We start from the raw sequence: 23,376 nt of genomic DNA, 5'->3' as shown, positions 1-23,376 counted from the left end.
TTCCCCTGGCCCGGCTGTCCCGGGGCTGTCCGGTTACCCCCCGCCCCGGCTGTCCCGGGGCTGCCCGGTTCCCCCCTTCCCCGGCTGTCCCGGGTTTGCCCGGTTACCCCCCTCCCCGGCTGTCCCGGGTCTGCCCGGTTCCCCCCCTCCCCGTCTGTCCCGGGTTTGCCCGGTTTCCCCCGCTCCGGCTGTCCCGGGTCCGCCCGGTTCCCCCCGCCCCGGCTGTCCCGGGGACGGCGCTCGGGCGGGAGGCGGTGCCGGTGCCGCTCGGGGCGGTGCGGCCCGGGAAGGGGCGGGGGCGGCGAGCTGGGCTGGGCTGTGCTGGGCACGGCTCCGCTAGGCTCGGCTCGGCTTGGCTCGGCACGGCACGGCTCGGCTCGGCTCGGCAGGCAGCACGGTCCCCGGAGCCGCAGGTAGGTGCGCGCCCGGCGCTCCCGCACCGCGCACCGGGCCCGGTTTAACCCGGCCCAGCTTAGCCCGGCTCGGCTCGGCTCGGCTGGGCTCGGCGGAGCTGCCGCGGGTGGGCCCGGCGCTGCCCCCCCCGGGGCTGCCGCGGGTGGGCCCGGCGCGGGGTGGCGGGGGACCGGCGGGGCCGCTTGTTGCGCTCGGGGGCTGAGTTGGTGGCGGAGAAGTGCGAGAGGCTCCGGCTGCAGGAATGCGAGTCATTTCCTCCGCCCGCCGCGGGGAGCTGACGGCAGCGGCACCGCGCTGCCCCCCCGGACCCCCGGACCCCCCCGCCGCGGCCCCGGGCTCTGCGCTCCGGGGACACGCTCGCCCTCGGGTCCCCTCGTCTGCGGGACCCCTCGCCCATGGGTCGCACTCACCCACGGATCCCCTTGCCCGTGGGACCCTTTGCTTATGGGTCACGCTCGCCCACGGGACCCCTCGCCCCTGGGTCCCCTTGCCCCTGGGTCCCCTTGCCCCTGGGTCGCACTCACCCATAGGTCCCCTCACCCATGGGTCACACTCGCCCATGGGTCCCCTCGCCCATGGGTCACACTCGCCCATGGGTCCCCTCACCCATGGGTCACGGTTGCCCATGGGTTGCCTCGCCCATGGGTCCCCTTGCCTGTGGATAATGCTCGCCCATGGGTAACACATACCCACAGATCCCCTCACCCCTGGGTCATGCTTGCCCACGGATCCCATCACCTGCAGGACCCTTCTCCCCTGGGTCACGCTCGCCCACAGGTCCCCTCGCCCATCGGACCCCCTTGGTTGTGGGTCACGCTCACCCGTGGGTCCCATCACCCATGGGTCCCACTCACCCGTGGGTCGCATCACCCGTGGGTCCCACTCACCCACAGGTCCCCTGGCCTGCAGGACCCCTTGCCCCTGGGTCACACTCACCCACAGGTCCCGTCATCTGTGGGACCCCCTTGCTCATGGGTCCACTCACCCATGGGTCCCATCACCTGTGGGTCACATTCACCCGTGGGTCCCTTTGCCCATGGGCCGCACTTGCCAGTGGGCCACCTCACCCATGGGTCGTCTTGTCTGTGAGACCTCTTTTCCGTGGGTTGCATTCACCTACGTGTCCCCTTGCCCATGGGTTGCGCTTGCCCATGGAACCCTTCACCCATGGGTCCCATCATCTGTTGGTCCCCTCACCCATGAGTCCTCCCATCTGTGGATCGTCCTGTTCCTGTGTCACAGGCACCTGTGGGACCCCATGGCCTCCCCACCCATGGCTCAGCCGCGGAGGTGCCGTGGTTTGGGGTGCATGCTGATGCCTGGTGGTGCCACCCATGCTCTTCTCTGTGATTCCCTCGGGGGATGCGAATCCCTGCCAGGTTCTGGCAGTGGCAAGGATAAACCCAGGCAGCTCTTCGATGGGGCTTTAGCTGGCACCGTGCCCTCGTGGCAGCGAGGAAATGGGGTTCCCCAGGACGGAGCTGAGGTTCCCCAGGACCACGCTTGCTGTTCCTGTGTCCTTTGACTCGCACGTGGGAGCAAGGCAGTGCCTGTCCCCACCGTGCCCCTTTACCCCCCACTTCACTGTCATCTTGCAGTCCTAAATCAGATTTTTTCTGCTCACGGCCGATGTGTTCCTGGTCATGGGGATGTTTTTCCCTCGTAGCCAAACTCTGCTTTCCCGGAGATGCTTCGGCGCGGCGCTGACGGAGCTGGGCACGCAGAGCTTTCCTGTTCCTGATGGTGTTTTTCCACGGGGCTCACTCACCCTCTCCAGTTCTTGGGTAGAGCGGGGATTAATTCGAGCTCTCTTGCTTGAAAGCGACGTTGTTTTGTTTAAAACTCCCCATCCTGAAGGCGTATTGGGGTTTGGTTATAGGTACTGGCTTTTTTACTATCGTTTTGTATAAAAGGGGGTTTCTTTTTTTAAACTGGCTTTATTCAGGCTCTTTAAACCCCGAGTCTGTAAGCAATTATTCCATTACATGAAAGTCAGTACGCTGAAAAAGATTAATTCAGACCAGATGTAAAAATAAATGTGAATTTGAAATGAAGATGATGTCAGTTCCCTCCTGCTTGAAACAAAAAAAAAAAAGCAGCCGCTTTTGGACTCCAGATGGAGTACACAACCGATGGCGGGGGTTAAAATATCTGCCTGCTCCTTAATTGAGTTTTATGCTTTTTTTTTTCCTTGTCTGAGGATATTTTTCAAACAAACAAAGAAAAAAAAAAGCTTTTCCCCATTGCCGCTGGGGTAGGGAAGTTTATGGAGGCTCTGGCATGGCCGAGGAGCTCTCCCAGGCGGAGAATCCGGGAAGACAAATCCCCCTCTGTCCGCTCCAGGGTTAACGAAACGTAACTTGGGTTGACGTCGTTTAGCTGGAGCTGGAGCTGGAGGCGAGGAGGCCGCGGACCGCAGCGGGGGCAGAGGGGGCTCCGGGTGGTCCAGGCGTGGTTACATGCTTTTCGGCAGAAAATGGAGCTGGTTTGGGGGCTCTTTTTACCCTCCTTTTTTTTACCCTCCTCATGTGCACAAAGCGCTGCACGTTCCCTGAAGCGGGGATGGGTTTGGGCGTGGATCCCACAGTTGGGTGTACCGGGGATGGGGCTCCCCAAAAGCGCCTTCCCCCAGGAAAGAAGGGTTTGCCCAAGGCCGGAGCATCTTGGAGGGGTTTATTAAACAGGGATGTCCATGGTTTGGAAGCTCGGGGCTGTGCTCTCTGCGCCGTGGGGATGCGGGATGGTGACAGTGGCCTTTACAGCTGCTGTGTGGTCCAGGGAGCGGATCCCACAGCCAAGGTCCAGGGCCCTGAGCGTGATCCCAACCCAGCCTTGATGCAACTGGGTGCTCCCAGCAGATATTGCTGTAAGCCTGGAGGCTCAGGGCGAAGTTTTCAGGAAGGAAATGAAATGGAAGGGGCTGGTTCAATAGCACAAGAGGGAAGAGGAAGAGCAGGCGCCGTCCCTCCCTCGACGGAGCCTGTGCCAGCGAAATCCGTGTCTGTGGTGCGCCAAAGTAAGGGAATGGAGAGGCCCGGGGATGGCTCGGATGGCAAATCAGCGCTTCCAGGCTGGATTCGGCTCCGTGCGTGGCAGAAGGATGGATGGGAGGAGAGGTTCCCTGAGCCGCCATGGCTCAGCCCCGGTGTGATGTCCCGCGGGGCTTGTCCCCAGCGCTGGCTGCCATTGCAAATAGGAGGTGACGGAGGGGCCAGCATCCTGCTTTTGGGATGCCACACTTGGCTCGGCCCTTCGTGGCTCTCCCCGGGTGTCCCCAGCACCGCTCTGCCCGTTGGTGCTGTCCCACTGCAGCAGCCAAAGGGGAGGAAGAGGAGGAGGAAGAAGAGGAGGAGTGTTGCAGAGGTGGAAACAGGCAAGCTCCTGAGGGGGGACCTTCCTTGCAAAGGCTTTTTGGATGCCTCCAGCCCTCGAGGGTGTTTGCTGGGGCTGGTGGGGCTGGTGGGGCTGGCCCCTGGCTGCCCAGGCTGAGTTTTCCAGCATCCAAATAGCTTTTGTGGTAGATGAAGTAATGTAATATTTATAACCGAGTCCTTTTTCCCAGTGAAGGTCTCTTTCATCTGCCTCTCTTCATTATGAGGAAACTGTTGAGTTCATGAAGAATTGGAGACGATTTTAATTACGGGGCAACCGCAAGGAGGAATTAATCTGGCTTTTGGGTTAGTAGAGGCTGCGTTAAGTGCAGGCCTTAAAACTTGTAATAACAGCTCGCGCATACCTGCGCCCTGTGATGTGGGGTAAAACCGACTCTAAACGCTTGAAAACAAGAAATTCCTGCCCCGTGAATTCATCTTCCCATCTCGCTCTGCACTCGGGGCAGCCTCTCGCTGCGGGACGGCCCGGGCCTACATGGGGATCCCGCGCCGAAGCCCTTCGCTCACCCCTGTGGTGGCTTGGGAGGGCTGGAACGACAGCCTAGAGGGCTGAATTTAAAAAAAAAATGGATATTTTGGCAAGGAGGGGGATGAATTTGAGTGATGGAGAGATGGGCTGGCTCTGTTTGGGGGCTGGGAGTTGTGGCTGGGTCGAGCAGTCAGCGCTGTGATGGTGTGGTGGGTACCGTGGGGTACAAACCTGACCCAAACCCACTGGCACGGAGACTCGGCCGCTTCTTTTAAACATAATTAAATACGTGGAGGGGGAAAGAAACTCTGCACGTACAAACCAGCCTCGTGTTGCACAGAAGATGCATGCTTGCTTCTTCGGAAGCAAAACCCAAAGTTCAAGCGACGTTAAATCCCCAACCCTGGAATTGCATCCGAATTTATATTTCCTACGAGAGCCTGGCACGCTGGTACGAGGGAGAGGGTATTCCGGCACCCTGGGCTGGAATACACGGTGGTTTTAGGAATTTTCGCCATGTAGCCCTGGAGTTACGGGGCACAGAAGGGGTTTGCTGTGAGTTCCTGTGGAGTTTTAGTGCGCTTTTCCCTATAAAAAATGAAAAGCGTGGCTGGAAGACCTGCATCTCCCGGCGCTGCGGAGGCTGAGCCATGCCCCAGCCCTCATTCCCAGTGTTTTTTTCCAGCTGGCTTTGCTCTCCGGGTGGAAAACCCCTTACAAAATTGCTCTGGGGTTGTGGGGTGACCTGTGTCATCCCAGGGGAGCTCTCCCCTCGATCCAGGCTCATCCCAGCTCGAAGATTCGTGCCTCACGTCGGGAGCGACTGGGCGAGCGGCGCAGGGTCCCGGCGAATCAAAGCTGACATTGTAGGAATGAGCAGCAGATGCTCGGAAAGAATTTGCCCGGCGTCTGGCCGAGGCTGCTGGAGGCACATCGCCCTGGAAAGGGCTTTTTGTGCCCCGTTGCTAAATCTGCCGCAGCTCCGGCTTGCAAAGGGCTGGTGGAGCCTCGGGGGAAGCTCATGGAGCTGAGCAGGGGGGTCTTGCAAAGCCACCGGCCACCCCCATGCTGCCCTGTGTGGTCATCTGATGGGGCATTATCATTGAGCAGCAGGAACTGGAGAATTTTCTATGCAAATACCAAAATATATGGGTTTTTTTTTTCCTCCAGTGTTTTCTTGCTCTCAGAGCTGCTGCTGGGGGAGGTGTTTTCCTTGGCTCTGGCGATGCTGTCCCCACTGAGCCGCACGATGCCTGTGCTCCGCTGATGCCAGCTCGTGTGTTTTAATCCCCGACGCTCAGGCTGCAAGGGGAGGAGTAAATCTATTGACTGGCTCCCGAGGGGATGGACAGCCCCGGGATGCCGAGAGCAGCGTGGTGCCACGGGGCAGCTCTCCCGGGGGACACACACGCTGCACGGTGGGGCCCGGTGCCCAGCCCCTGCCTTGTTTTTAAAGGCAATTTGGAGGTGATGAGCTGTGACACTGGGGTTTTTGCCAGTGCCCTGAAGACTTGGTTGCGTTTCCAAGTGCTTTTAAGGAGGTGTTTTCCTCAGGGAGGTTCAGGTTGGACATTAGGAAGCATTTCTTCTCAGCAAGGGTCATTAGCCATTGGAAGGGGCTGCCCAGGGAGGTGGTGGAGTCACCATCTCTGGAGGGGTTTAAGAAAAGCCTGGACATGGCACTTAGTGCCATGGTCTAGTTGCCATGGTGGTGTCAGGGCAATGGTTGGACTCGATGATCCCAGAGGTCTCTTCCAACCTGATTGATTCTGTGATTCTGTGATTCTGTGATTCTGTGATTCTGTGAGCAGGGCTTGGTGCAGAGGCTGTGGTGGAGGAGGGACCTGTTCCCCACTGGCTGCTCCGGGCTCATTCCTATGGCAGGGACGCTGCGGGGCCCCGGTGTGCGGGGCTGATCTGCTGGTGATGGGGTCACCAAGGAACCAGGGGCGGTTGTTGCCTGGGGCTGTGATGGGGAGATGCTCTGTGCACCCCGTTTGGGTGGGAGGGGGGTGCGGAGGGCGCTGGAGGGTGCCCTGGGGCACGGCTGCTTTGCCGGGGACGCAGCACCCTCCCTGCCACAGCCCGTGCGAGTTGCTTCACGCCCAGCCCCGCGTCGGTGCACGAGAGCTGCCGGGCGCCCGGCCCGGGCGAGGGCGTTTGCCAAATACCTTCAGCTCCGTTTTGTTCACCACTGTGATTTTTAATGAACCTTGAAACCAACCCGTCCGCTGCGCTGTTTGCTTCCCAGTTGGGATCAATCATGTCGGGGCATGGCCATGATGCACCATCACGATGCACAGCCACAATGCATGGATGCGATGCACGGCCATGATGCACGTCGGCGGAAGGAGACCTGGGGGTGCTGATCGACAGCCGGCTAAACGTGAGCCAGCAGTGTGCCGAGGTGGCCAAGAAGACCAATGGCATCCTGGCCTCTATTAGGAATAGTGTAGCCAGCCGGTCTAGGGAAGTGATCGTCCCTCTGTACTCGGCACTGGTGAGGCTGCACCTTGAATCCTGTGTCCAGTTCTGGGCCCCGCACTTCAAGAGAGATGTTGAGGTGTTGGAGCGAGTCGAGAGGAGGGCGACCAAGCTGGTGAAAGGTCTGGAGGGTCTGACCTACGAGGAACGGCTGAGGGAGCTGGGGTTGTTTAGCCTGGAGAAGAGGAGGCTCAGAGGTGACCTTATTGCAGTCTACAACTACCTGAAGGGAGGTTGTAGCGGAGTGGGAGTCGGCCTCTTCTCCCAGGCAACTAGTGCTAGGACAAGAAGACACAGCCTCAAGCTTGGCCAGGGGAGGTTCAGGTTGGCCATTAGGAAGCATTTTTTCTCAGCAAGGGTCATTAGCCATTGGAAGGGGCTGCCCAGGGAGGTGGTGGAGTCCCCATCTCTGGAGGGGTTTAAGAAAAGCCTGGACATGGCACTTAGTGCTATGGTCTAGTTGCCATGGTGGTGTCAGGGCAATGGTTGGACTCGATGATCCCAGAGGGCTCTTTCAGCCTGATTGATTCTGTGATTCTGCGATTCTGTGATATACGGATGCGATGCATGGCCGTGATGCACGTCTGTGATATACGGATGCGATGCTTCACCTCTGGATTTCCCAACTTCTGCAAAACCCCAGTAACTCCCTAACACAAAGTCACCTCAGGGCACTTTTTTTTTCCCTGCTGTACAAATATGCAAGTTAAACTGTTGTGGAAGCCAAAGGCATTTTCATTTAGACCAAAGCAAATATTTGGTGAAGAGGGAGACACTAAACCGTCCTCGGTGCCAGCGTAAATCTATGGGTTAGAGAAAGGGCGAACTGGTTTAGAGTTGAAAGATCCGTGCTCGTGGTGTCGTGGGGTAAAACAGGGCTTAAGGAATATTTGCCCTTGAAAATAAGAATTGCCTGGGGTTAGGGCTGGGATGGATTCACCCATCTGTGATTCCCATCTGCAAATCACTGTTGGCGCTTGGGTTGGTTTTATTTAACCCCTGTAAAGAGCTGGAGCTGGGGGGAACGATGCTGGAAGGGACATGGGGGTCCTGCCACGGGACCCCACACCAGCCCCTCGCCTTTCTGCTGCCGGCAGCCAAACCTCCCCTGCGGCAGCGCCGGGTTTGTTCCCAGCAGATTGACTTTTATTTTTATTTTAATGATGCCAGAAAAGCCTTTCCTGAGGTTTTTTCTGAACCTGAGCCGGGAGAATCGAACTGCCGGGTCAGGTTTTGTGGGCTCGGCTGCGATTGCACGCTGCCCTAACCACGGCGCCGGGGTTGGGATGCGGGGTGGCGTGGTTTGGGGGACGCCCTGCTTCTGGTGGGGGGCACGTGGTGATGGGTGGGAAGGATGCCCACGTCGGGGTGCCGTGCACGGGGCTCAGCCCCTCCTCTCGCCCGCAGGGATGGCGCCCGCGGGGACCGAGGCCGCCCCGGCCCGCCGGTGAGGTGCCCGCCGCCTGCCCCGAGCCCTGAGCCCGGACCACGATGAACAAACTGACCTTCCACAACAACCGAGTCATGCAGGACCGCCGCAGCGTTTGCATCTTCCTCCCCAACGACGACTCCCTCAACATCATCATCAACGTAAGGCGGCGCGGGGGGGCCAGGGAAACCCCCTGAGCGCTGATGTTTTCATCACACCCACGGCTGTTCCCCCCTCTCCTGCTGCTTCGGGACTCGATGTGCTGCTGGTTTTCGGGGTGACCCGCCGTGTGCTGTCCCATGGGGTGGCAGGAGGAGGAGTGGGCAGTCCTTCCTCCTTTGCTCCTCGCTCCACGCATCCACGATCCGGCCTCGGGTACCCCCGCAAATAATGAGGAGGGGGTTTGGCTCCAATTCAGATGTAGCATTTAACATAAAATTCCTCCACTTTTTATTTTTTTTTTAATTCACTACCACCCAATATTGGGTTTTCTGCCCCCAAAGCCATCTCCCTATCTCCACCGAGGTCTCCACCACCACCCACTGCTCTTGGGCTGCCCCGTGGTCCCCCGTGCATCCCATCCCTGAGCGGGCTCTGGTGCACCCCGTGGTGGGAGCCTGCTTTTGGGGACTTCCACAGACCAATGAGCCGTGCAGCCCAGCCTGTCACCCCCCGGTCCTGCGTGGGCACCCGGCGGGGGATTCGGTGCCACCTGGGTGCGGATGCAGCGAGGACCACGCGTGGGGTTGGTTTTTTTGCAGGTGAAGATTTTGTGCCACGAGTTACTGGTGCAGGTGTGTGACCTCCTGAGGCTGAAGGACTGTCACCTCTTCGGGCTCAGCGTCATACAGAGTAAGTCAGGGGGCTTATGCTGTGGGTTCGGTGCCCGTGGTTGCCCCAGCCTGATGCCATCGTGGCTTGGCGAGGAGTGGTGCCACCACGTTGGGGGTGCATGTTTGCCCAAAGGTGGGTGCAACTTTACCCAGCCCCTCGGTGGCCTCTTGTTAGGTGATGAGGAGGTTATGGACCTCCCTCCCTGTACCACCCACCAATGGGTCAGGGGAGCCGGGGCAGAGCTTGGTGGGGATGGAGGGGACACACAGGGGATGCTGATGCCACCTCTGTCCCCTCCCCCAGACAATGAGCATGTGTACATGGACCTGACCCAGAAACTCTACAAGTACTGCCCCAAGGAGTGGAAGAAGGAGGCCAGCAAGGTCAGCGGTGAGGTCTTGCATGGAGAGCTGCCGGCAGTAAGGCCACCTCTGTCCCCGGCGCAGGTCACTTGAGGCAGCGGGGAGGAGGGGGCAGCGCGGGGCGTGCGAAATCAGTGAGACCCGGGTGGTGCTTGGTGGCTGTCACCCCAAGTGCCACCGCGTGCCCCAGCTCGGGGTGTCCTCCACGCTCCCCACCCTGGATTCGTACCCAAGGTGGGGACTGGTGGGTGACGGGCTGGGGAGGGACAGTGGTGGGGGGGTGGCTGCAGACCCCCTGGGGGTCTCAAATCCTCTTTAAATCACAATCCCCTTCGTGTTTCAGCATATTGGGGGAAAAAATGGGTGCCGGGGTCTCCACGGAAGCCCTGAAATATCTCCTCCGTTCCAGGGGATCGACCAGTTTGGCCCCCCGATGATCATCCACTTCCGAGTGCAGTACTACGTGGAGAACGGCCGGCTGATCAGGTAGGGCGCACCCCCCTCCCCACCGCGCTGGGCACCCCCCGGGGCGAGCGGGGCAGCACCCCGGGGGGGAACCTGCCTCGGGCATCGCTTGCTGCGGCTGCGCAGCCTCGAGGTGCTGCGGGGGGGTGTAGGAGGCTGTGGGATGCTGCAGGGTGCTGCGGGGTGCTGCGGGGTGCTGTGGGGTGCTGTGGGGTGCTGACGGGTGCTGTGGGGTGCTGCAGGGTGCTGCGGGGTGCTGCGGGGTGCTGCGGGGTGCTGTGGGGTGCTGCGGGATGCTGTGAGATGCTGTGAGACGCTGTGGGGTGCTGCGGGATGCTGAGGGATGCTGCGGGGTGCTGCGGGGTGCTGAGGGATGCTGCGGGGTGCTGCGGGGTGCTGTGGGATGCTGAGGGGTACTGTGGGGTGCTGCAGGGTGCTGTGAGATGCTGTGGGGTGCTGCGGGGTGCTGAGGGGTGCTGTGGGGTTCTGAGGGATGCTGCGGGGTGCTGAGGGGTGCTGTGGGGTGCTGCGGGGTGCTGCAGGATGCCGAGGGGTGCTGCGGGGTGCTACGGGGTGCTGCGGGGTGCTGCAGGATGCTGTGGGGTGCTGCGGGGTGCTGTGGGGTGCTGCGGGGTGCTGCGGGGTGCTGCTCACATCCCAAGAGCCGCGGCTGTCTGTGGCTGGGTGCCGAGCGGCTGCTCCCTGTCACCCGCTGTGTAGGGACAGGGGGGGACGCTGCTCCCAGCCAGCCGGGAGGGAGCCTTGTGTGGGGCTGGGGACAAGGCGTTGAGGGTTGTATCAGAGCCAGGGCACAGCCTGATTTTAAGTCAGGTGGGAACTTCAGGTCCTGTTTTAGGGGAAAAATGATTTTCAGGGTCTTGGGCGCATGGGGACGTGGTGGCACCTGCAGCCACAGGGGGATGCTTTTGGGGGGGTTATTGTGGCCATGGGAGGGCTGGAAATTTCAGCCCGGTGAAGCGGCTGCAGTTTTGCCCCAGCTCACGGGAACCCCGGCTTTAACGAGGGGGGGGCAAGGGAGCAAACGACACGGTGCCCAGCCCTGCTCCATCCTGAGGGCTTCGCACACGGGGGGAAGGTGCTGGAGATGTCTCCCACCCGCCGGTGCCGGTCACGGGTGGGTGTCCCAGCTCCCCTCTCTCCCCTGTCCCCGCAGCGACCGGACCGCACGCTACTACTACTACTGGCACCTGCGGAAGCAAGTGCTGCACTCGCAGTGCGTGCTGCGCGAGGAGGCTTACTTCCTCCTCACCGCCTTCGCCCTCCAAGCCGACCTGGGCGACTTCAAGAGGAACAAGCACTACGGGAAGTACTTCGAGCCCGAAGCCTATTTCCCCGCCTGGGTAAGCGCTTTAAGCTCGCGTGAACCCCCCCCATAAGGCTGATGATGCTCGGAGGCATCCTCCTGCTGCGTCCCCGTCGCTGGCTTAGTCCCCTGTGACAACTGCGGGGCTGGGGTCAGTGTGGTGGCCGGGGCAGGGGGTTCCCTGTGTGCTGCAGGGATGCTCGCGGGGGCTCCCCCATCACGGCATCGCCCCGCCGTCATGGGGTGCACCCCCGCGGGCTTTGCAGCCCTTTGAGAGCTGGTGTCCTCCGTGCTGGCAGCGGCCGCGGGTGTAGGGATAGTCCTGGAGGGAAACTGAGGCAGGGCACATGGTGACACGCAGCCCTGGGTCACCTCCAATGGGCAGGCAGAGCTGGGCGCTGGGGCGATGCCATCCCGATGACTTTGGGGACTTTATGGGAACGCAGTGGCACAGGCAGCTCCCAGCTGGGACCCCCCCTTCACCAGGGACCCCCCACTTCATCTGGGAACCCCCTTCAGCAGCGACCCCCCTTCACCAGGGAACCCCCCTTCACCAGGGACCCCCTTCACCAGGGACCCCCCTTCAGCAGGGACCACCCGGAGTGAGCTGAGGAGCGGTGGCCCGAGCGAGCACGGAGCAGCTCTCCTGGATGAACTTCTCTTCTCCTCCAAACAGGTCGTTGCCAAGAGGGGCAAGGACTACATCCTAAAGCACGTCCCGAACATGCACAAGGACCAGTTTGCCCTGACGGCCTCCGAAGCCCACCTCAAATACATCAAGGAGGCCGTCCGGCTGGACGACGTGGCTGTGCACTACTACCGGTTGTACAAGGTGAGCCCCAGAATCACAGAATCACAGAATCAATGAGGTTGGAAGAGCCCTCTGGGATCATCGAGTCCAACCATTGCCTTGACACCACCATGGCAACTAGACCAGGGCACTAAGTGCCATGTCCAGGCTTTTCTTAAACCCCTCCAGAGATAGTGACTCCACCACCTCCCTGGGCAGCCCCTTCCAATGGCTAATGACCCTTGCTGAGAAGAAATTCTTCCTAATGTCCAACCTGAACCTCCCCTGGTGAAGCTTGAGGCTGTGTCCTCTTGTCCTATCGCTAGTTGCCTGGGAGAAGAGGCCGACTCCCACTTCACTACAACCTCCCTTCAGGTAGTTGTAGACTGCACTAAGGTCACCTCTGAGCCTCCTCTTCTCCAGGCTAAAAAACCCCAGCTCCCTCAGCCGTTCCTCGTGGGTCACAGGTGTCCTCATAGGACACCTTGTTCATGTCCCATGTTGCTTCCGACCTGCTAGCATGATCCTGCCGGTTGCTGGGTGTCTGCTCGGTGCCGGTGCAAGGGCAGGTCGGGCTTGAGCGTAGAAGTGCCCCAGCTTTGTTTCTGAAGGTCCTTGAAGGTTTTCAGAGGTTAAACTGCTTTTCCAGACCCTTAAGCTGGGCTGTTTCTGGTGGTGAGGGGGGGTGGCAGGCACATGGGATGATGCAAGACTGAGGAGGGTGATAGGGGATGCAACCAGGCAGCGTGTGTGCATCGTTAATTAAACGGTTGGACTCGATGATCTTAAGGGTCTTTTCCAACCTAAATGAGTCTGTGATTAACGTGGCACCATCTGATTTTTTTCCCCCTTAGGACAAAAGGGAGGTGGAAGCCTCCCTGACGCTGGGGCTCACGACACGGGGCATCCAGATCTTCCAGGTAGGTGGCTGAGCCAGGGCGATGGCTGGGCTTCGTTCCCCTGCCACCATCCTCAGCCTCTCCCTCCTCCTTTGGCAGAACTTGGACGAAGAAAAGCAGCTGCTCTACGACTTCCCCTGGACAAACGTGGGGAAACTGGTGTTCGTGGTGAGTGCCATCACCCCCAGGCAGAGCATCTCTGGGCTCTCATTTGGGCATTGGGGGGGTGATCACAGAATCACACCATCAGTCAGGTTGGAAGAGCCCTCTGGGATCATTGAGTCCAACCATTGCCCTGACACCACCATGGCAACTAGACCATGGCACTAAGTGCCATGTCCAGGCTTTTCTTAAACACCTCCAGAGATGGTGACTCCACCACCTCCCTGGGCACCCCCTTCCAATGGCTAATGACCCTTGCTGAGAAGAAATGCTTCCTCATGTCCAACCTGAACCTCTGTGATGCACAGACCTCAGTCTCGGGGGGTAAGAGGTGGGCTTCAGCAGGACTGGGGTGAGAATTACAGTGTTTTTCTCTCCGGGGTTGATGTCCCCCCGTCTCCCCCGCAGGGTAAGAAGTTTGAGATCCTGCCGGACGGGCTGCCCTCGGCCAGGAAGCTCATCTACTACACGGGCTGCCCACTGCGCTCCCGGCACCTCCTGCAGCTGCTCAGCAGCAGCCACCGCCTCTACATGAACCTGCAGCCCGTCCTGCGCCAGGTCCGCAGGCTGGAGGAGAACGAGGGTACGTGCCCCCCAAATCCCACCCGTGACAGGCTCCCACGTGTCTTTTCTGCCTGCCCCACCGCCCGGTCCTTGGGCCAGCCCCATCGGTGCACCCTGACCCTGCCCCACTGGCAGCCCCTCTGCTGGGTGGGCTGGGTGCCCACAAACCCCCCCCCACCCCGGGTGCTTAGGGGTGGGCACAAGCCCTGCTGCGGTCCCTGATGGCCCAGTTCCTCCCAGTGCCTCAACGCAGCACTTCCCAGTGCCCCATGTCCCAGCTCCAAGCTCAGAAAGCCCTTGTGCAAACCTAAGGTCTTCTTCCTCATCTTCCTCCTTCCTCTCATCATCTTCCTCTTTCCCCTCCTCCTCTTCTTCTTCCTTCTCCTCCTTCCTCCTCCTCATCTTCCTCCTCCTTTTCCTCCTCTTCTTCTTTCTCCTCCTATTCCTCCTCATCTTTCTCCTCCTCTCCATCCTCCTCATCTCCTTCCTCCTCTTCCTCATCATCATCTTCTTCCTCCTCCTCCTTTTTTCCTCCTCCTCCTCCTCCTCTTCCTCCTCTTCTTTTTTTTTCTTTTCCTCCTCATTTTCTTCCTCCTCCTCCTCTTCTTCCTCCTCCTCCCTCCTCCTCCTTATCTTCCTCCTCCTCTTCCTCCTCTTCTTCTTTCTCCTCCTGTTCCACCTCATCTTTCTCCTCCTCTTCATCCTCCTCATCTCCTTCCTCCTCTTCCTCATCATCATCTTCTTCCTCCTTCTCTTTTTTTCCTCCTCCTCCTCCTCCTCCTCCTCCTCTTCCTCCTCTTCTTTTTTTTCCTTCTCCTCCTCATTTTCTTCCTCCTCCTCCTCTTCTTCTTCCTCTTCCTTCTCCTCTTCTTCCTCTTCCTCCTCACCCTTCTGTGGAGGGATGGCACAGCACAGAGCACAGCAGGTTGGAGGCTCCCCCACCTCACCATCCCCAAATGCCACCGGGACAGGGCTGGCTCCTGGTGTGCCACCTCGCTGAGCTTGGGTGACAGTGCCCATGGGTGCCGGGGGTGGCCATGCCCTGCCCAGGGGTGCAGGCTGCCACATGCCAACAGCGTGCCGCTGTCCTGGCAGAGAAGAAGCAGTACCGCGAGTCCTACATCAGCGACACCCTCGACCTGGACATGGAGCAGCTGGAGAAGCGCTCGCGGGCCAGCGGCAGCAGCGCCGGCAGCATCCGGCACAAGCGCCTCTCCCGGCACTCCACCGCCAGCCACAGCAGCTCCCACACGTCGGGCATCGAGGCCGACCCCAAACCCAGAGAGATGGGGCCCGAGGACAGTTTTTCAGGCGCCGGCGTCCACCGCAAGCTGAAGACCTGCAGCTCCATGACCAGCCACGGCAGCTCCCACACCTCCGGGGTGGAGAGCGGTGGGAAGGACCGGCTGGAGGAGGACTCCCAGGATGATGGTGAGGCACCAGCTGAGCGTGGGCTTTCCAGCTTGGGTCTCACCAAGTTTTTGGGGTTGGAGGGTGCTCTGGAGGTGCACAGCAATGGCTTGTCCCACCTCAATCAATCAATCAATCAATCAGGTTGAAAGAGACCTCTGGGATCATTGAGTCCAACCATTGCCCTGACACCACCATGGCAACTAGACCATGGCACTAAGTGCCATGTCCAGTCTTGTCTTAAACACATCTCCCCACCTGCAGAAATCGAGATGCTGGTGGATGACCCCCGGGAGCTGGAGCAGGCGGGCGAGATGGAGGTGAGCCCCGACATGTGCGTCTACATCACGGAGGACATGCTGCTGTCACGCAAGTTCAACGGGCACTCAGGTAAGGTGGCCGCTGCTTTGAGTTCCTGTTCCTCAGTGCAAGTCACACCTTCGGTGTCCAGCAGAGTGACATTAGCCCGAGGCGTCCTTTTGGGATGCCGGGAATAGGCGTTCACTCCTTGGGTTGGAGGAGAGATGAGGGAAATTTGGTGAAAGAAGGGGTTGCCCAGGAAAGGTGCAGGGCTGATGCTCTGTGCAGCCACCCTGTGGCACAGGAGTGTGTGCCCGGGCACGCCAGGTTGTTTGGAGATACCAGGGGACGATGGCAGGGGCTGCCCATGGGCAATGGACATCATTTCAACGATGTTCTCAATTGCTGGCCCCCGCTCTTGTTTTCATGACAACCCCTTGCTCGTTCCCATGAGCACGGGTGCTGTTATCACACGTGTGAGCCTGGCTTCTCCAGAGCTGTGCCTGTACCCAGAGAGGCGCCCGCACTTCCAGCTCCATGCTGGAAGCTACTGGGAGGTCTCCAGGGTGCCAGGTTCCCTGGGGATGGCTTTAGATGCCGTTTTGGTGCAAATTTGGGATGCTTTGTAGTGCAAGCAGAGCCGTTGGGGTGAAGGCACCCCATTGAGCTGAGGGTGCCTTCACCCCAAAGCAAGGGCAATCCCCCAAGGGCAGCAGGCACGGATCCCAAGAGAGCTGAGAAGCCTCAGAATAACCTTCGCACCCTCCTCTTCCTCTCTCCCCCACACAGGGCTTATCGTGAAGGAGATCAGCTCCTCCACCTCCAGCTCCTCGGAGACGGTGGTGAAGCTGCGGGGGCAGAGCACCGACTCCTTACCCCAGGTACGTGGTGCTGGTGGGGCTTTGGGGAAACCCAAAGCCCTGCTGACACCGGGGTTTTGGCTTTCCCCGACCCCCTTGGCTCCTGGACGGGTCCTGACCCCCTTCTCTGCTTTGCCCAGACGACGTGCAGGAAACCAAAGACATCTACGGACCGGCACAGCCTGAGCCTGGATGACATTCGGCTCTACCAGAAGGACTTCTTGCAGTTGGCCAACCTCTGCCAGGACACGGCGCAGAGCTACACCTTCGGCTGCGCCCACGGGCTGGAGGAGGACGGGCTTTACTGCAACGGCTGCTTGGCCCAGCAGTGCATCAACATCCAGGAGACCTTCCCCGTCAAGAGAACCAGCAAATACTTCTCGTTGGATCTCACCCACGACGAAGTCCCCGAGTTCGTCGTCTGAGCACCGTGGGGGGCAGGACCGGCTGCCTGCCCTCGGGGGGGGAGGCTGGGGCTCCCTGCCCTGCATCGGGGGCCATCAACTCTGCCTTTCCCCCACCCTGCACCACTCCCTACAAAACCAAGGTTGTGGAAACCTTTGTGCTCAGAGGATCGCCCCGAGGGCGGGTGGGATGGAGACCCCCCGGCACGGCGGGGTCCCGCCGGCGGTCCCCCAGCATCCTTCCTCCTCCGGATGAGTTTGTGCAAAACACAAGTTGTCTTATTTCAACCGGGAGAAACGCGACTCGTTCGAGTTAGCAGAAGCCAGCCCGTGTCTTCTCCCCGCCTCGTGGCGAGGTGGCTTCTTCTCCTCCTCGGTGGCTCCGGCAGTGGCTTGGTGGCAACCGACACCGGAGAGAAAACGCCAGACTGTTGTGTTCGAGTCAAGCCAAAGAATTGTAAATACCCTAAAGGCCAGTATGGGAAGGGAGAATTAAGCAATAACCAGGCGGGGATCTCCGGGCACGGGGGATGTACCGGAGCAGAGCGTCAACCCGGTGCTTCCAAGAACACGTGCTGGAGGTCCCAGCGAGGCGGGTGGCAGCTCGTTTGCAGCTTGGATTTTCTTCTTTTTTTTTTTTTAGAGGGAAAAAAAAAAAACCAAACCAAAAATAACAATCCCACCCAAGAGGAAAAGAAGAATCATCTGTAAAGATATTGCAATAACGCGTCCCAAACTTTGAATATATAGAGATTACACATATAAATATATCGAGGTATGGATGTTTATACATGTCTGGATCTTATAGACCCATTTGCATTTTACTTCCGCTCGAAAATACCTTTTATACAAAGGATCTTCCTCTCTTCTTTAATGAACCATAGAAACAAGCATATTTTTTTCTAAGCACTAAACAGACTTTCCTCTCCAGAAGGACACGTACGCAACCGCGGTGTAAGTGTGGCTCTTCCCGGCGCAGCCTCCGCTGTATCTTACCAAGGCTTTTCCTGCGTCTTTAAGTCTCTTGCAGTTTGAGTTGTTCCGCTCAAGGATCACAGAATCGCAGAATCAATGAGGTTGGAAGAGCCCTCTGGGATCATCGAGTCCAACCATTGGCCTGACACCACCATGTCAACTAGACCAGGGCACTAAGTGCCATGTCCAGGCTTTTCTTAAACACCTCCAGAGATGGTGACTCCACCACCTCCCTGGGCAGCCCCTTCCAATGGCTAATGACCCTTGCTGAGAAGAATCCTGATATCCAACATATGATGGTGATGTGCTAGAAAAACCCAAGGGCGGCTTCTAAGCGTGTCCTAGGGATGCTGACCTGCCCAGGTGTCAGATTTATCGTCGGTACCGGAGGGTAAAGCATTACAACAGCTGATATTCACAGCACAATGCCTTTTTAGTCGGTATTTTTAATTAGTTTATGATTGACAGCCAAAGTTTTGCCATATTTTGATATACCACCTTTTTTTTTAAACTGGAAACTTTTCTTAAAAAAAAAAAAAATTATTTTATAAATAAGCACAACCTTATTTTTATAAGAAATGTTGGGAGAAGGAGCCGAGAAGGGGGAAACTGGTACCAAAAGAAATTGGCACAGTGCAAAAAAAATGGGTGTTACTGTGGTCGGGGAGAGCGTCAGGCGCTGCCGTGGCTCTGCACTGTGGCACCGTGGCACTGGCACAGTGTGTGCCCACCCCAGAGCTTCATCTCGCCCAGCACGAGGGATATTATGGGAAAATAATGCTGGTGGGGCGAGCAGGAGGCTGGTGGCCCCCAAAGCCCCTCTTTATCTTCCCGAAAGCTGCCCGGCGCAGGCGGAGGGATGCTGCCTGGGGGCTCAGGGCTATGTGCCCGGCTCGGGGTTTGGGGGGGACTGCAGCAAACACCCCAAAAGCCTCTTTTGTGGGCTCCACATCCCAGGCTGGGCTGGCGGGGTTTGCTAGCGGCAGCCCCACTGCAGACCCCCCCTTCCAGGCTGGGGGGATCGGTGTGTGCAGCAGCAACGTGGCTGGAACCGCAGGAAAATCCCCTAAATTCATCCCCAGCCTCTTTTTTTCCCCCTCTGCCAGCACAGCAGGGCCGCAGCACCCACCTGGGGGTCCTGCTGGCACCCCCTCCGCCAGCGAGCCCCGGGTGCCCTACATGGGACCCTCACCCCGCTACTCTGGGAGGAGGAAAAGGGTAAATTGTGTAAAGAAATGGGGCGGGGGACAGCTATTTCTTCCCCCCCACTTCCCCATTATCCTGCAGCTGAACCTGGACCGAAGGTCGGAGCGATGCCGAGGCCGTGCCGGGGAGTGGGGGGGACACAGAGGTGCCATTTATCCCGCTGGTGGCCAGGGTGGCCGTGCCCTTCGTGCCGCTCGCCCTGCAATAACGAGCTGTCTGTCTGCACGAACGGAATAGTCCTTTCTGTGAAAGGATCCTCGGGAGAGCCAGGGACTGTGTTGCGAAAGGGAAACACAAAGGGAACCAGACACGAACCCCGCAGCGAAATGGTTTTGTACCAATGAAGTTTCTCGTGTGCCTTTTGCAGTACGGCTGGGAATGACAATAAAGTGACAGTTGTTTGCATTACTTTGACTCTCGGTGATTTAAAATGCTCCCGGATTTAAATGAGTGATGAAGCATCTGTGAATTTAATGAACGTGTTGCATTTGTTGTGCTCCCGGCTCCGGAGAACGGGTTATGGCAACTCCTTGGGTGAGGGAATGGATGGGCTGACCCAAGAATGCCAGGCACAAACACAGGCTGGGGGGAGAATGGATTGAGAGCAGCCCTGAGGAGAAGGACTTGGGGGTGATGGGTGATGAGAAGCTCACCATGAGCCAGCAATGTGCGCTCGCAGCCCAGAGCCAACCGTGTCCTGGGCTGCATCCCCAGCAGCGTGGCCAGCAGGGCGAGGGAGGGGATTCTGCCCCTCTGCTCCGCTCTCGTGAGACCCCCCCTGCAGTGCTGCGTCCAGCTCTGGGGGCCCAACATGAGAAGGACACGGAGCTGTTGGAGCGAGTCCAGAGGAGGCCACGAAGATGATCCGAGGGCTGGAGCACCTCTGCTATGGAGACAGGCTGAGAGAGCTGTGGCTGTTCAGCCTGCAGAAGAGAAGGCTCTGGGGAGACCTTCTAGCACCTTCCAGTACCTGAAGGGGCTACAGGAAAGCTGGAGAGGGGCTTTTTACAAGGGCATGGAGTGACAGGACGAGGGGAAACAGTTTTAATCTGAAAGAGGGGAGATTGAGATGAGATATGAGGAAGAAGTTCTTTGCTGTGAGGGTGGTGAGACCCTGGCCCAGGTTGCCCAGAGAAGCTGTGGCTGCCCCCTCCCTGGCAGTGTTCAAGGCCAGGCTGGATGGGGCTTGGAGCAACCTGGTCTGGTGGAAGGTGTCCCTGCCCATGGCAGGGGGTTGGAACTGGATGATCTTTAAGGTCCCTTCCAACCCAAACCATCCTGTGATTCTCTTCTGTTTTTTGGTGATTTCTATGACAGCGACACCCAGTCCCAGCACTCCTGTGCTGGGAGGAAGCATGGGGGGACCTGCAGGAGCTCCTGAAATAAGTGGGGGCACTGGGGTGTACGCAGACAGGTTGCAGCTGGGAGTGCCTGCTCTCCTCAGGCCGTGCATCCTGGTGAGCCCCGTGCTGGGTGCTCGGGGGGGTCCCAAAATTTCCATTTCCATTCCGCCCCCCTCCATTACCAGAGCAGAGAAGCTCAGCACGGGCATCACCCCGCAGCCTGGGTAGGTGATGGTGACAGAGGGTTTGTGCTGCAGCCTTCCCCCTCTCCAACTCCCAGGACCACCCTCCCATCTCCCATGCCACTAGCACTAATTAAACTCCTCCGAACATAATTGCTCAGCTCTTTTCTTCTTGATTTTGCCAGATTTGCTGATCCTCCAGCCCAGGAAAGCTGCCGTGTAAGGTACTGATAACCGCAGCCTTTCCGTGCCCCTGCTCCAGGCCACCTGAGCATCTCGATCTTCAGCGTGTTGGTCCTCTCGCACCCAACCCGCTCCTGATTGCTCAGGCACAAGTGGCAGAGAAGGAACCTAAGGGCTGTCTGCTTGGTCTGATGTGATGAGTTCACCGTTCTTAGCAGCAAAATCCCCGTTTCCTGCAGAAGATGAAGATGAAGATGGAGAGTCCAGAGAAGGGCAGCGAAGCTGGTGAAGGGTCTGGAGCACAAGTGTGATGAGGAGCGGCTGAGGGACCTGGGGGTGTTTAGCCTGGAGAACAGGAGGCTGAGGGGAGACCTGATCGCTCTCTGCAGCTACCTGAAAGGAGGGAGTAGCGAGGTGGGGGTCGGTCTCTTCTCCCAAATAACAAGTGATAGGATGAGAGGAAACGGCCCCAAGTTGTGCCAGGGGAGGTTTAGGCTGGAGATCAGGGACAATTTCTTCCCCAAAAGGGTTGTCAAGCGTTGGAACGGGCTGCCCAGGGCAGTGGTGGAGTCCCCATCCCTGGAGGGATTTAAAAGCCGTGTAGATGTGGTGCTGAGGGACATGGTTAGTGGTGGGCTTGGCAGTGCTGGGTTAACGGTTGGGCTCGATGATCTTAAAGGTCCTTTCAACCAAAACGATTCTGTGATTCTATGAAGCTGAAGATTATGAAGATGAAGAACCTGTTCTCCCATGGGGAAGCAGCATCACTAAAGCTTCCTGAGTGGTTTCTCCCGGCACGTGCCACCATCCTGCGGGCCTGATGCGACCACATGCCACACTAACACTGGGACCACCAAGGCTACTGCCACCCCTGCAGGAGCATGGGGCACCCCTGGGACCCACACTGGAGCCTCCCTGCCTTTGCCAGCCACCCCTCCCTCCCCCAACCCCCCCGGTTGATGGATGGGGATGGAGGTGTGGGGCTGCGCACCTCTGGCATGGGGTATCCCCGCTGCCCCCCTCCCTGGCACCCTCAGCATCTGCAGCGGAGCGCTGCCAGGCAGCATCCTGCGCCTTTTCTATGAGCTCCACAAATAATTGCATGGTACCAGCGATTTCCCTTTGTCCTCCCAAAATAGCCCTTGTCCTCGGCAAGGCGGGCGCTGGCCGGGGGGCGGCTGCGGGTCTCGGTGCCTGATTGCTGGTCGCTGCTGCCACCGGGCATTTTTGGGGCAGCTAATGGGCTCGTGCTGGAGGGAGTGAGCGACTTCTGGGAGGGGGGCTGCATTGTCTGCTAAGTATAGCCTCCAGATTTCATCCCTGGCCTATAAAAACCCCTCAATTTTCTGAAAAAAACAAACGTTGAATGGTTTTTTTTGCACGAGGCTGCAGAGCGAGCCAGCCCTGCTGCCCGTGGGGGAGAGGGAGGGGAGGGGGCTCTCCCCTGTACCCCCAGCTCCGCTTTTAACTGAATCCCTTCACTGTTTAAAGGCATTTGATGGTTTGGCCTCCACTGCTCCTTCATCTCGCCGCAGGAGAGGTCCCCAGGGGGTGGGAAGGTCCTCCAGTTCCCACGCCGGCGTGTCCCCAGGCAGCCTTGCGCCCACGCTGGCCTTTTCCCCGCGGTGCTCCCGGCGCTGGCAGCCCTTCTGCTGCTCTGGGGGAGCATTTCACAGGTTTGAGCTCTCCCAAAAAGGCTGCGCTTGGGCCAGTTCACCTCCAGTCACTCCATTTGCAGGTTTTGCATCTCCTGCCATCACTTAATCACAGAATCAATGAGGTTGGAAGAGCCCTCTGGGATCATCGAGTCCAACCATTGCCCTGGCACCACCATGTCAACTAGACCATGGCACTAAGTGCCATGTCCAGGCTTTTCTTGAACACCTCCAGAGATGGTGACTCCACCACCTCCCTGGGCAGCCCCTTCCAATGGCTAATGACCCCTTCTGAGAAGAAATGCTTCCTAATGTCCAACCTGAACCTCCCCTGGTGAAGCTTGAGGCTGGGTGCTCCCCCGAGCTGTGGCCTGGAGGGGCACGAAGGGGCTCACAGGGGAGCTTTTGAGCTGGGAAGGGGCTTCAGAGGGGCAGGGGGTGCTGGGGAGGGGGGGCTGTGTTGGTCAGGATGCCCCACACCAGGGCAGAGGTGTGAGAGATGGGAGGCTTGAGGGGCAGAAAAGGGGATCCAGGCATGGGGTGTTTGGAGCTGTGAGGTGTGGGGGGCAAGAGAGGGCAGGGCTGGGTGCAGGGGGGGTGTGGGTGCAGGATGGGTGTGTGGGGTGCGGGGTGTGTGATGGGGTGCAAGGGGAGTGTGGGGGTATGTGTGGGGTGTGTGATGTGTGCAGGGGTTTGTGGGGTGCGGGGTGTGTGATGGGTGCAGGGGGGGTGTGGCGGGTGTTGTGGGTGCAGGGAGGGTTGTGGGGTGTGTGATGGGTGCAGGGGGGTTTATGGGGTGTGTGATGGGTGTAGGGGGGGTGTGGGGTGTGTGGTGGGTGAAGGGGGTGTGGGGTGTATGATGGGTGCAGGGGTGTGTGGGGTGTGTGATGGGTGCAGGGGGGTTTGTGGGGTGTGCGATGGGTGCAGGGGGGGTTGTGGGGTGTGTGATGGGTGCAGGGAGGGTGTGGGGTGTGTGATGGGTGCGGGGGGGTGTGGAAGGGACTCGGGCAGAAACGGGCTGGGATCGGGGCAAGGATCGGGGCAGGGACAGGGAGAGGGACTGAGGCAGGATGAGGGGCAGGAGGCAGCGGGTCTGGGCAAAGGCGATCTGCGGGGGATCGGAGGGGAGAGGAGAGCAGCAGCAGCAGCAGCAGGAGGAGGAGGAGGAGGAGGAGGAGGAAGTCGGGGCCGCGCCGCTTCCTGTAGGCAGAGGGATGAGCGCAGACAAAGCTGGGTGGGGACTGGCCGCTCGGGGCTGCTGCTGACCGCC

At 59.1% G+C, this 23,376-nt stretch overlaps 1 protein-coding gene across 3 annotated transcripts; it reads left to right on the top strand.

Annotated features, from left to right (window-relative positions):
* Positions 1 to 345: 345 nt before the first annotated feature.
* On the top strand, positions 346 to 19,131 carry FRMD6 (FERM domain containing 6). 3 transcript variants are annotated; one of them, XM_068416560.1, is made up of 14 exons: positions 346 to 413; positions 8,167 to 8,349; positions 8,950 to 9,040; positions 9,326 to 9,405; positions 9,794 to 9,870; positions 11,024 to 11,210; positions 11,850 to 12,005; positions 12,818 to 12,883; positions 12,962 to 13,030; positions 13,433 to 13,607; positions 14,684 to 15,019; positions 15,263 to 15,388; positions 16,088 to 16,179; positions 16,299 to 19,131. In XM_068416560.1, the coding sequence occupies exons 2-14, from the start codon at positions 8,251 to 8,253 to the stop codon at positions 16,581 to 16,583; spliced, it is 1,839 nt and encodes a 612-aa protein (XP_068272661.1). In that variant the 5' UTR covers positions 346 to 413; positions 8,167 to 8,250; the 3' UTR covers positions 16,584 to 19,131. The 3 variants fall into 3 exon arrangements, with proteins under 3 accessions (XP_068272661.1, XP_068272659.1, XP_068272660.1); XM_068416558.1 differs by having other exon boundaries at positions 9,326 to 9,468; XM_068416559.1 differs by lacking the exon at positions 346 to 413 and adding an exon at positions 2,189 to 2,293 and having other exon boundaries at positions 9,326 to 9,468.
* The last annotated feature ends 4,245 nt before the right edge of the window (positions 19,132 to 23,376 follow it).

This window comes from Nyctibius grandis, chromosome 20 (genome assembly GCF_013368605.1).
Source record: "Nyctibius grandis isolate bNycGra1 chromosome 20, bNycGra1.pri, whole genome shotgun sequence".
NCBI lineage: Eukaryota > Metazoa > Chordata > Aves > Nyctibiiformes > Nyctibiidae > Nyctibius > Nyctibius grandis.
This window is presented reverse-complemented; position numbering and strand designations above follow the sequence as displayed.